Consider the following 14,058-nt stretch of genomic DNA (forward strand, 5'->3'; position numbering starts at 1 on the left):
AATAACACTGATAGATATTAACACACAGGGATCAATAATACTGATAGATATTAACACACAGGGATCAATAACACTGATAGATATTAACACACAGGGATCAATAACACTGATAGATATTAACACACAGGGATCAATAATACTGATAGATAATAACACACAGGGATCAATAATACTGATAGATAATAACACACAGGGATCAATAATACTGATAGATAATAACACACAGGGATCAATAATACTGATAGATAATAAGACACAGGGATCAATAATACTGATAGATAATAACACACAGGGATCAATAACGCTGATAGATAATAACACACAGGGATCAATAATACTGATAGATAATAACACACAGGGATCAATAATACTGATAGATAATAACACACAGGGATCAATAACACTGATATATATTAACACACAGGGATCAATAACGCTGATAGATAATAACACACAGGGATCAATAACGCTGATAGATAATAACACACAGGGATCAATAACACTGATAGATAATAACACACAGGGATCAATAATACTGATAGATATTAACACACAGGGATCAATAATACTGATAGATATTAACACACAGGGATCAATAATACTGATAGATAGTAACACACAGGGATCAATAATACTGATAGATAGTAACACACAGGGATCAATAATACTGATAGATAATAACACACAGGGATCAATAATACTGATAGATAATAACACACAGGGATCAATAACGCTGATAGATAATAACACACAGGGATCAATAATACTGATATATATTAACACACAGGGATCAATAATACTGATAGATAATAACACACAGGGATCAATAATACTGATAGATAGTAACACACAGGGATCAATAATACTGATAGATAGTAACACACAGGGATCAATAATACTGATAGATAATAACACACAGGGATCAATAATACTGATAGATAATAACACACAGGGATCAATAATACTGATAGATAATAACACACAGGGATCAATAATACTGATAGATAATAACACACAGGGATCAATAACGCTGATAGATAATAACACACAGGGATCAATAACACTGATATATATTAACACACAGGGATCAATAACGCTGATATATATTAACACTCAAACATCGTAACAACACAAACACACAGACACGTAGAGATACTGTATACATACAGACACAGTTTCCACTTATAAGTCAAGTAAGTCATATCATCTGATATTTCCTCTGTTATTTTCAGAGTTCTGTCGATGGTGGACAGCTGGAATCTTGGTAAGATGTCACAACATTCTTAAAGCCACTATCAATTAATAGAAGGAATGTGAGAAACCTTGTCTCTCTAGGAATGTGAGAAACCTTGTCTCTCTAGGAATGTGAGAAACCTTGTCTCTCTAGGAATGTAAGAAACCTTGTCTCTCTAGGAATGTAAGAAACCTTGTCTCTCTAGGAATGTAAGAAACCTTGTCTCTCTAGGAATGTAAGAAACCTTGTCTCTCTAGGAATGTGAGAAACCTTGTCTCTCTAGGAATGTGAGAAACCTTGTCTCTCTAGGAATGTAAGAAACCTTGTCTCTCTAGGAATGTAAGAAACCTTGTCTCTCTAGGAATGTAAGAAACCTTGTCTCTCTAGGAATGTAAGAAACCTTGTCTCTCTAGGAATGTGAGAAACCTTGTCTCTCTAGGAATGTAAGAAACCTTGTCTCTCTAGGAATGTAAGAAACCTTGTCTCTCTAGGAATGTGAGAAACCTTGTCTCTCTAGGAATGTGAGAAACCTTGTCTCTCTAGGAATGTAAGAAACCTTGTCTCTCTAGGAATGTGAGAAACATTGTCTCTCTAGGAATGTGAGAAACCTTGTCTCTCTAGGAATGTAAGAAACCTTGTCTCTCTAGGAATGTGAGAAACCTTGTCTCTAGGAATGTAAGAAACCTTGTCTCTCTAGGAATGTAAGAAACCTTGTCTCTCTAGGAATGTAAGAAACCTTGTCTCTCTAGGAATGTGAGAAACCTTGTCTCTCTAGGAATGTAAGAAACCTTGTCTCTCTAGGAATGTAAGAAACCTTGTCTCTCTAGGAATGTGAGAAACCTTGTCTCTCTAGGAATGTGAGAAACCTTGTCTCTCTAGGAATGTAAGAAACCTTGTCTCTCTAGGAATGTGAGAAACCTTGTCTCTCTAGGAATGTAAGAAACCTTGTCTCTCTAGGAATGTGAGAAACCTTGTCTCTAGGAATGTAAGAAACCTTGTCTCTCTAGGAATGTGAGAAACCTTGTCTCTCTAGGAATGTAAGAAACCTTGTCTCTCTAGGAATGTGAGAAACCTTGTCTCTAGGAATGTAAGAAACCTTGTCTCTCTAGGAATGTAAGAAACCTTGTCTCTCTAGACCTTGGTATTGGTCCTTTGGCTATGAAGCTGTTATTATGATTATTATTCCTAGAATAACACTGTTATATTAAGACGCTGGCAGGTAATTTAACGTGAGCTCATTTACCCTTGACTACAGATGGGAAATGTTTTCTGCTTCAGTTTAAGAAATCCCCCAACTTGAGTTTCAGGGTCACATACTTGAGTCCACTGGAGAACATCGCTCTCGGACCCCACAGTTGTTGATGATTTATCATTCAGGGAGAGAGAGAGAAAAGAGGGGAAGAATGCACATGGTTATATAAGAATGGGAGGAGAAGCGTCTCTCTCGCTTGCTTTCCTTCTTTCTCCCTCTCTCTTTTCTCCTGTCCTTCACTGCTTCCTGACCCCAGTGCAAATGTGGTAGCTCAACCACGGGATTGGCCATTGCTCTACCTCAACTACCTGACATGGGCCATGCACGGACAATACACACCCCTCACTCTCTGTCACACACACTGCTTTCTCACGCTCACTCTCTCTCTGTCTCTCTGTCTGTCTCTCACCCGTACAAACTCTCTACCATACTGACCACCATTCATCATTCTCCACACCAATATCCTGACTCACAGAAACTACCCTCTGCAAGCACAGTTGACTTTTTCCTCTCTTTAACAATTGTCCCCCCTTCATTGTCCTTGTCATCTTCTCTGACTGTATTGTTTCAGTTTATCCATGGAAATGTCCCTCTGTAATGAAAAGACCATGGAAATGTCTCTCCTTAATGAAAAGACCATGGAAATGTCCCTCTCTAATGAAAATATCATGCAGATGTCCCTCTGTAATGAAAAGACCATGGAGATGTCCCTCTGTAATGAAAAGACCATGGAGATGTCCCTCTGTAAGGAAAAGACCATGGAGATGTCCCTCTGTAAGGAAAATATCATGGAAATGTCCCTCTGTAATGAAAATATCATGGAAATGTCCCTCTCTAATGAAATGACCATGGAGATGTCTCTCTGTAATGAAAATATCATGGAGATGTCCCTCTGTAAGGAAAAGACCATGGAAATGTCCCTCTCTAATGAAAATATCATGGAAATGTCCCTCTCTAATGAAATGACCATGGAAATGTGGATTTTCGCCCAAAATGACATACCCAAATCTCAGGCCCTGAAGCAAGGATATGCATATTCTTGGTACCATTTGAAAGGTAACACTTTGAAGTTTGTGGAAATGTGAAAGGAATGTAGTAGAATACAACACAATAGATCTGGTAAAAGATAATACAATTCTTTTTTTGTACCATCTTTGAAATACAAGAGAAATGCCATAATGTATTATTCCAGCCCAGCTGCAATTTAGATTTTGGCCAGTAGATGGCAGCAGTGCATGTGCAAAGTTTTAGACTGATCCAATGAACCATTGCATTTCTGCTCAAAATGTTATATCAAGACTGCCCAAATGTGCCTAATTTGTTTATTAATAACTTTTCATGTTCAAAACTATGCACTCTCCTCAAACAATAGCATGGTATTCTTTCACTGTAATAGCTACTGTAAATTGGACAGTGCAGTTAGATTAACAAGAATTTAAGCTTTCTGCCATTACCAGACATGTCTATGTCTATAATATGACATAGATGATTTTTTGTTAACTAGTAAATAGTAGCCTACAGCAAAGTGTGTTTAAATCATTTCTAACTTGTTAACAATTTCTGCTAGTTAGCTTTTGCTACCATGTGGGTTTTAGCTTTCTTGAGCCTGCTAACTGAGTGTTAATTCACCTGTTTCCATACATGTTTCATTTTAAAACATTTATCTTACAAAGGAGTTGTTTAATCTAACTGCTTAACTATTTATCTGTACATGAAATTGTATTTGTTTTTTTTTTACTCATTTTTTTCTAATCTTTACAGGAAAATGCCACGGGCACTATCTGATATGTGGGGATATTTCACTGTAGCTAATGTAGAAGGAAAAGCTGTGTACATTTGCAAATACTGTGCCAAATCATATGTGAAGAATGCAACAAAGATGCAGAATCATCTGGCCAAGTGCATAAAGTTCCCTCAGCGCTCACAACAAGCAACCTCTGACTAAAGTCCCTCTACTTCTATTCGAGGTGAAAATGATGAATCAGACACCTTATCGATAGCAACAGCTCATGGTCTTCCTGTAATTATACCTTTTTTTGACTCAATGGAGGAACGTAGTCAGAGAAATGCTGATGAATGTCTTCCTCGAGCTGTGTATGCAACTGGTTCACCTCTGATGCTCACAGGCAACGTGTATTGGAAGAGATTTCTGAATGTTCTTTGCCCAGCATACACCCCTCCAACCAGACATGCTTGATCTACTCATTTGCTGGATGCAGAGTTCACCAGAGTTCAAGTGAAGGTCAAGCAAATCATAGAGAAAGCAGACTGTATTGCAGTCATCTCTGATAGGTGGTTAAATGTTCGTGGGCAAGGAATAATTAACTACATCATCTCCACCCCTCAACCAGTATTCTACAGGAGCACAGACACAAGGGACAACAGACACACCGGTCTCTACATTGCAGATGAGCTGAAGGCAGTCATCAATGACCTTGGACCACAGAAGGTATTTGCACTGGTGACAGACAATGCTGCGAACATGAAGGCTGCTTGGTCTAAAGTGGAGGAGTCCTACCCTCACATCACACCCATTGGCTGTGCTGCTCATGCATTGAATCTGCTCCTCAAGGACATCATGGCACTGAAAACAATGGATACACTCTACAAGAGAGCCAAGGAAATGGTTAGGTATGTGAAGGCTCATCAGCAATCTACCTCACCAAGCGAAGTGAGAAGAATAAGAGCACCACATTGAAGCTGCCCAGCAACACCCGTTGGGGTGGTGTTGTCATCATGTTTGACAGTCTCCTGGAGGGGAAGGAGTCTCTCCAAGAAATGGCCATATCACAGTCTGCCGATATGGACAGCCCCGTCAAGAGGATCCTCCTGGATGATGTATTTTGGGAAAGAGTGGTAAGCAGCCTGAAACTCCTGAAACCTATAGCAGTAGCCATTGAGGGAGACAATGCCATCCTGTCTGATGTTCAGACTCTGCTTGCAGATGTAATGCAGATGTAAGAGAAGAAATCCGTACTGCCCTGCCCACTTCACTGTTGCTCCAAGCAGAGGAAACTGCAGTTCTGAAATACATCAAAAAGCGTGAAGACTTCTGCCTGAAGCCCATACACGCCGCAGCGTACATGTTGGACCCCAAGTATGCTGGCAAGAGCATCCTGTCTGGTGCAGAGCTCAACAAGGCCTATGGTGTCATCACTACTGTGTCTCGCCACCTTGGCCTGGATGAGGGCAAGGTTCTTGGCAGTCTGGCGGAGTACACTTCCAAGCAAGGGCTTTGGGGTGCAGATGCAATATGGCAGTCGCGCCAACATATCTCATCAGCCACCTGGTGGAAGACACTTTGTAGATCTGAGACTTTTTCCCCTGTTGCCTCCATCATCCTCCAAATCCCACCCCCCAAAAAATTGGTTGCCATCCGGGCAAATTTGAGGCTTTTTGAGCCTGACAACGAGCCATCCTCAACAAGGTTGGAAAGTGACAGTGAAGATGAGGCCTCAGAGTCTGATGTTCAAGAGGTGGACATTGAGGAGGTCCAGGGAGAAGAGATGGAAGCCTGAGAGGAAGACAACCAAAGCTTTAGTTTCTAGACTATCATTTTACAGATGAATGTTGAAAACGTTTTTGGGAGATGCGATGGATCATTGGTGATCATTCAATATTCCCTTTCTTTTGTTGTTCAGTGAAATCATCCCATGTGAAGAGTCAACTCATTTAATTAAAGTTCAATTCGTACTAAATATATATTTTTATTTCAATTGGAAGGATTTAATCATTTGAATTATGTCTACTTATGATAAGGTAAAAGGTTTGTGTCTGTCTTCATATGATATGGTAAATATATCCAATGCAAAAAACATCTACATTTAAATGGTATTAATATTAATTTGCATATATTGCCATTAATTCCGGTTAATTCCCATGGAAAGTTTCCACCTCTGAATATTCCCCAAAATGTGTAACCGTACCCACTCGTCTCTCTTAAATCATTAGGCAATCCTCTTCCTCATCCTGACTCATGACTGTTTGTTTTGCCTGATGTACAACTCTGAGATGTAATGAAAAGTCTAAATACACTGTGTTATTGTTTTCCTCTGCAGATCAGAAAGTGGTTCCGTTGTTCCAGGAGCAGGATAGCCAGCAGAGGGCGCTCATAGGCCTGGTGAGTCAGAGGATACAGCAGCCATGATACTCTGGGTGGAAGGTGCCCTCGGGCACAGACAGATCTAGGATCAGCTTACCCTCCCCAGATCCTAATCGTAACCATTAGGGGGGAAATGTTAAACTGACCTTAGATCAGTGTCAGCACTGTTTTAGTGCTGGGTTGGAATGCAGGCTTGTCCAGCTTACCAAGACCAAGGTTCATCAGGGTAGGCAGTTAGCTGACAACACACACACAACACGCATGATAAAAATAGTTGTCCCTTTTTGATCCTGACATTGCAGTCTATTCCCAGGAGTTTTTAGTGATGTTAGCCTTACAGCAGTAACTATTTCCATCCTGAAATTGCTGTCCCTGAGGTTTAAGTGACGTTACAGTTTCAGCAGGGTAACTATTCTACCTATCCCCAGTTATAAAACACTAGGGTAGTCTAGCTGTGGTCCTCTCAGCATCAACCAGCAGGGTAACTATTCTACCTATCCCCAGTTATAAAACACTAGGGTAGTCTAGCTGTGGTCCTCTCAGCATCAACCAGCAGGGTAACTATTCTACCTATCCCCAGTTATAAAACACTAGGGTAGTCTAGCTGTGGTCCTCTCAGCATCAACCAGCAGGGTAACTATTCTACCTATCCCCAGTTATAAAACACTAGGGTAGTCTAGCTGTGGTCCTCTCAGCATCAACCAGCAGGGTAACTATTCTACCTATCCCCAGTTATAAAACACTAGGGTAGTCTAGCTGTGGTCCTCTCAGCATCAACCAGCAGGGTAACTATTCTACCTATCCCCAGTTATAAAACACTAGGGTAGTCTAGCTGTGGTCCTCTCAGCATCAACCAGCAGGGTAACTATTCTACCTATCCCCAGTTATAAAACACTAGGGTAGTCTAGCTGTGGTCCTCTCAGCATCAACCAGCAGGGTAACTATTCTTAGACCCATCAGCTCTGCTCCCAGCAGGCTTCCATCTGCAGGTCAGATGGGTCTCTCCTGCTCCAGGAGTGTGTGTGTGTGTGTGTGTATACCTGCAATGTGTGTGTGTGTATACCTGCAATGTGTGTGTGTGTGTACCTGCAGTGTGTGTGTGTGTGTGCCTGCAATGTGTGTGTGTGTGTACCTGCAGTGTGTGTGTGTGTACCTGCAGTGTGTGTGTGTGTGTGTGTGTGTGTACCTGCAGTGTGTGTACCTGCAATGTGTGTGTGTACCTGCAGTGTGTGTGTTTGTGTGTGTGTGTGTGTACCTGCAGTGTGTGTGTACCTACCTGCAGTGTGTGTATGTAAGTCCCAGTAGGCTCCTGCGCCACTCTCCTAACTGTTAATAAGAATGTAGGACACTGTTAGAGGAACAGGGGAGCAGGGAAACAGAGAAACAGAGGAAACAGAGGAAACAAGGAAACAGAGGAAACAGGGGAAACAGAGGAAACAGGGGAAACAGAGGAAACAAGGAAACAGAGGAAACAGGGGAAACAGAGGAAACAGGGGAAACAGAGGAACAGGGAAACAGGGGAAACAGGGGAAACAGGGGAAACAGGGAAACAGGGGAAACAGAGGAACAGGGAAACAGGGAAACAGGGAAACAGGGGAAACAGAGGAACAGGGAAACAGAGGAAACAGGGAAACAGGGAAACAGAGGAACAGGGAAACAGGGGAAACAGGGGAAACAGGGGAAACAGGGGAAACAGGGAAACGGGGAAACAGAGGAAACAGGGTAACAGAGGAACAGGGAAACAGAGGAACAGGGAAACAGAGGAACAGGGAAACAGAGGAAACAGGGAAACAGAGGAACAGGGAAACAGAGAGGAACAGGGAAACAGAGGAACAGGGAAACAGAGAGGAACAGGGAAACAGAGGAACAGGGAAACAGAGGAAACAGGGAAACAGAGGAAACAGGGACACAGAGGAAACAGGGACACAGAGGAACAGGGACACAGAGGAACGGGGAAACAGAGGAACGGGGAAACAGGGTAAACGGGAACATCAAGGGAACCACACAGACAGACACCTTCAATGTGAAGTGTTGTGTTTCCTATAGATGGTGGACAAGCTGAGAGAGCACCTCAACAGACACCTGCCTCGTCTGGGGAAGAAGAAGATCGACGTGCTGGTGGTGAACTACGTGGCCAAGCTGGTGTGTTCTTACTCTGCAGTGCATTACCCAAACACTGTTTTCATTGTTTTTATGGTTACACAAAGAAAGGTCTGTGCTGACAAAGAAAGGGCTGAGACAAACAGATTGTAGTTGAGAAATGACAATAACCATTATCCTCCAATACATTTATTTCCTCCTGTGGATGACAGATCTACTTCCCACTGTTCACAGCTCAGTCATGACGTCAGAGAGGCTCTGTGTGGTACATCATACATAGATATCACTGACTGAAGAACACCCTGAACCTTACATGGGAATAATGCACTCCATCTCAGGAAGACACAAGCCTTTTCCATAAAGTGTGTGTGAGTGTGAGATTGTGTGTCAGGATGTAAATGTGGTAGTGTTTCTTCCTGTTATTGCAGTAAGAGAGAGAGGAGAAGAGGATGTGAGGAGTCATGCTTGGTCAGTCACAGTGTGTGTTAGTTGGCTAGCGGTGTGTGTGTGTGTGTGTCGGGATGTAATGGGTGTGAAAGTGGCAGTGTATAAATAAATCATAGTAGCACCTGTTTCTCTTGCTCAGTGGCGGTTTTAGACCATTTGAACTGGGGGGGCCAAGCTGGGGCCAGTTGTACTGTTAGAGGGGCCAGTTACATTAGACGTTATTGTTGTCATATCGTTTTCTTCACTGCATTGCAGGCATTAGCAGGCAAAATACCATGTTTATAATCATTAGTGTTCCGCGTTGCCACTGTCTAATAACGGATGTAAAAAAAGAACGATAGCAAAAATTAGTTATGTAAAAATTATTTCATACTCCACATTTAGGGGGGGCCACAAGGGGGTCCAAAATTGTTGTCACAGGGGCACTGCCCCCCCCCCAGTGCTCTTGCTACGTGTTGCCATGGACTACTATTCATTTGTTGCTCAATAGAGAAAATAGGAAGTGTTACAGTGTGTGAAACTGTAGAAATAGGAAGTGAATGTGAAACGCTTTAATAGTGGTCTTATCATGTAACATTTGAGTAAATCAGATGTTTAAATTCTAAGAGCATTCATCCCTGACCTCTTTTCTGTGTGTGTGTGTTTGTGCTTGTTTGGTGTGTGTGTGGGGGTGTTTTGTGTGTGTTTTTGATGTGGGTGTGTGTTTGGTGTGTGGGGGTGTTTGGTGTGTGGGTGTTTGGTGTGTGTGTGTATGTAGCTGGAGCTGATCAGACGCATGCTGCAGTCTGTGTGGCTGAAGTACAAACTGGGCCCTCTGGTGCTGTGCTTGTAAGTTGCTCCCTGTGTTAGTGTGTGTGTGTGTGTCAGTTTGTGTGTTAGTCTATTAGTTTGTGTGTTAGTGTGTGTGTTTAGTTTGTGTTAGTGTGTGTGTGTCAGTTTGTGTGTTAGTCTATTAGTGTGTGTGTTAGTGTGTGTGTTTAGTTTGTGTTAGTGTGTGTGTTAGTGTGTGTGTTAGTCTATTAGTGTGTGTGTTAGTGTGTGTGTTTAGTTTGTGTTAGTGTGTGTGTTAGTGTGTGTGTTAGTCTATTAGTGTGTGTGTTAGTGTGTGTGTTTAGTTTGTGTTAGTGTGTGTGTGTCAGTTTGTGTGTTAGTCTATTAGTGTGTGTGTTAGTGTGTGTGTTTAGTTTGTGTTAGTGTGTGTGTGTCAGTTTGTGTGTTAGTCTATTAGTGTGTGTGTTAGTGTGTGTGTTTAGTTTGTGTTAGTGTGTGTGTGTCAGTTTGTGTGTTAGTCTATTAGTGTGTGTGTTAGTGTGTGTGTTTAGTTTGTGTTAGTGTGTGTGTTAGTGTGTGTGTTAGTCTATTAGTGTGTGTGTTAGTGTGTGTGTTTAGTTTGTGTTAGTGTGTGTGTGTCAGTTTGTGTGTTAGTCTATTAGTGTGTGTGTTAGTGTGTGTGTTTAGTTTGTGTTAGTGTGTGTGTGTCAGTTTGTGTGTTAGTCTATTAGTGTGTGTGTTAGTGTGTGTGTTTAGTTTGTGTTAGTGTGTGTGTGTCAGTTTGTGTGTTAGTCTATTAGTGTGTGTGTTAGTGTGTGTGTCAGTTTGTGTGTTAGTCTATTAGTGTGTGTGTTAGTGTGTGTGTCAGTTTGTGTGTTAGTCTATTAGTGTGTGTGTTAGTGTGTATGTAAGTCCTGTTCCATTGATGTTAACTATCCTATCTGCTCTCCTATCTGCTGTAGAAAGCAGCAGGGGAGTTCAGCGGAGTGGGCAGTGTTTCACGTGATGTGTCGGATACTGGAGGCTACAAACACTCTGTGTCTCCCCCTCCCTCCTGGTAAGAAGAACCCTGTTTCATCTTCTCTAAATAACACTGTTTATTCATGTATTTTACCTTGTTCAACCTTCTCAAAATAACCAAGGCGTTAAACTTATTTTAACCTCCCTGTCCAGTGTCTCATAATAACAAAGCACTTCAACAGAGCTTATAGAGAACCTGCCTCTACAATATGAAATAAATATTCAAGCAAACGGCATCTGATGTGGTGTTGCTGTGTGTCTGCAGGGTATCACACTCTCCTGTCCGTGTTGGGGGTTCGCTGTCTCCCCAGACACACCTTCCTGCAGTATGTTGACCATGGTGTGCTGCAGCTCACTGAGACCTTCGTCTCACGACTCATGACAGGTTCACACTGCCCTACACACACACACACACACACACACACACACACACACACACACACACACACACACACACACACACAGGGCTATAGACACACAATACGTGCATATACCCTGTATATACACACATACACACAATTTATCAGATGGCATGATTCAGCTATTGTGACAATGTAATTTCTCAGTAATTACTACAGGAAGGTGTGTCCTCATGAATACTGAGTCAGAGAATTGGCAATACAGTTCTGTACTTTTCCACAGTAAGCTGGAACCTCTTAGATTCATCACTGTCTGACTTACAGTGTAACCGTGTCTGCCTCCTCCATGCTTCAATACAGATTAATACTGTAACCGTGTCAAAAGTGGGTTCTGGTCAAAAGTAGTGCACTATATAAGGAATAGTGTGGCATTTGGGACGTACACCTAGAGGTCAATCTAATCTAACAGAGGACACTAACAGCAATAGCTCAGTCACAAAATGTAAGATGTCGCTCTGTTCATTGATTTATCATGGTCACTGTAACTGTCAAAAAGCCTTTGAGTTATAGGTCTGGGAGTTCAGTGTGAAGGTGACATTACAAAGTTAGAAAGATACAGTACACCACACACACACACACACACACACACACACACACACAATATGAAGTATGTTTATCAAAGTTTATACAACAAGTGGGTCTAATCCTGAATGTTGATAGGTTAAAACCACATTCCAGCCAGTGTCTATTTCACAAATGACCAGCGGCTAAATCTACGACGTTGAAATGCCTATTTACCATGTTCCATTTCACTGCGCAATCCACAGTCTCATCAATCCTGCCAGGAAATGTACAAACTTGATCTCCACTATAAAAAGCACATAGACATTAATTTTGTTTCAATATTGAATTGCGATCTCCACCGTCTCCTATAAAGTGAATGTGTCCGAACCAGACAGACAACAAATTGAAAACAAAAGCCCGTCTGGTGTTCAACCTTCCCAAGTTCTCTCACGTCACCCCGCTCCTCCGCTCTCTCCACTGGCTTCCAGTTGAAGCTCGCATCCGCTACAAGACCATGGTGATTGCCTACGGAGCTGTGAAGGGAACGGCACCTCCATACCTTCAGGCTCTGATCAGGCCCTACACCCAAACAAGGGCACTGCGTTCATCCACCACTGGCCTGCTGGCCCCCCTACCTCTGAGGAAGCACAGTTCCTGCTCAGCCCAGTCAAAACTGTTCGCTGCTCTGGCACCCCAATGGTGGAACAAGCTCCCTCACGACGCCAGGACAGCGGAGTCAATCACCACCTTCCGGAGACACCTGAAACCCCACCTCTTTAAGGAATACCTAGGATAGGATAAAGTAATCCTTCTAACCCCCCCCCCTTAAAAGATTTAGATGCACTATTGTAAAGTGGTTGTTCCACTGGATATCATAAGGTGAATGCACCATTTTGTAAGTCGCTCTGGATAAGAGCGTCTGCTAAATGACTTAAATGTAAATGTAAATTGAGCTGGTTGTCATAGCAACACACACAACTTTTTTCCAGTTGACTAGCTAAATCGACACTTTGTTGCCAAAACTAAAATGGATGAGTGGAACATTTATTTAGATATTTTCGGCGACATGACTATGGGTGAATGGGGGAAAAAAGATGGCAATAATACCCAGGCATCCAGATTTGGAGGATACTGCGCTGAATGTGGGGCTTAGTTGTCTGTTCCCCTCATTTCCTCTTCGACCCAGATGTTTCTGGAGGTCGAACCACACTTTCTGGACCAGACCACTTGGTGTACCGGGATTCAGAGCCTGGGAGTTTTGGAGCTGGGCCATGTCCTTATCGGTGGTGGGAGGGTGGGTGTTATCATTTCCTTGCCTTAGCTGTTTGATGTTGCCCAGAAATACATGATTCGAGGTGGTAAATTCAGTGTCCTTCATAAGGCACCAGCTGCGACCGATAGGTGGGTCGTTGAGCCCACTCCGGAGTGCCAGGTAGCTACTTATGCTGTACTGCTCCCCCTTCCCATTTCGTACATTTCCATAAAACTATCGGAGAAGGATGTTAAACTCTTCCTTAGTGACAGTTTTGAAGTCAACAACTGTTTTTCTTCTCTGCTAGCCAGCCCTCGAAGCAACGCACATCGCACTTTGTATTCTTAACTGTTTTTTTCGTTGCGGCTTTTCTCTAGGTCATTCAATGGAGTGTCCTCCAGATCAAAATAGCTAAATGTTCTACTCATCCATTTTAGTTTTGGCAACAAAATGTAGATTTAGCTAGTCAACTGGAAAAAAAGTTGTGTGTGTTGCTATGACAACCCGCTCAATTTGTTGTCTGTCTAGTTCGGACACATTCACTTTATATGAGACGGTAGGGAAAACAAAATTGAAATGGTCGGAGAGACAGACAGCAGGTTTTATACAAATTTCTGCTGTTGAAAACCAAATGCTACTCTGTAAGAAATGGGAGATAATGTCTAGATGCATTTTATAGTGGAGATCAAGTTTCTACATTTCCTGGCAGGGTTGATGAGACAGTCATAATTTCGCCTGGCATAGAACATGTGCTCTCTCGTTAGGACACTTGTTTCATCATAGTGCTTGATAGTTTTTGCGACTGCACTTGAAGAAACATTAAAAGTTCTTGAAATTTCCCGGATTGACGGACCTTCATGTCTTAAAGTAATGATGGACTGTCGTTTCTCTTTGCTTATTTGAGCTGTTCTTGCCATAATATGGACTTGGTATTTTACCAAATAGGGCTATCTTCTG

General features: G+C 42.2%; 1 protein-coding gene across 4 annotated transcripts in view; it reads left to right on the forward strand.

The window, feature by feature from the left end:
* Window positions 1-14,058, forward strand: part of LOC106594049 (gamma-secretase-activating protein) — a 41,941-nt gene that overhangs the window by 19,766 nt on the left and 8,117 nt on the right. For all 4 annotated transcript variants that reach the window (XM_045700277.1, XM_045700274.1, XM_045700275.1 and 1 more), the window contains 6 exons: window positions 1,233-1,264; window positions 6,545-6,606; window positions 8,635-8,730; window positions 9,893-9,963; window positions 10,869-10,963; window positions 11,192-11,311. In XM_045700277.1, coding sequence (XP_045556233.1) covers window positions 1,233-1,264; window positions 6,545-6,606; window positions 8,635-8,730; window positions 9,893-9,963; window positions 10,869-10,963; window positions 11,192-11,311 — 476 coding nt within the window. The remainder of the gene's footprint in view (window positions 1-1,232; window positions 1,265-6,544; window positions 6,607-8,634; window positions 8,731-9,892; window positions 9,964-10,868; window positions 10,964-11,191; window positions 11,312-14,058) is intronic.

Source organism: Salmo salar, chromosome ssa17 (genome assembly GCF_905237065.1).
Source record: "Salmo salar chromosome ssa17, Ssal_v3.1, whole genome shotgun sequence".
Classification (NCBI taxonomy): Eukaryota; Metazoa; Chordata; class Actinopteri; order Salmoniformes; family Salmonidae; genus Salmo; species Salmo salar.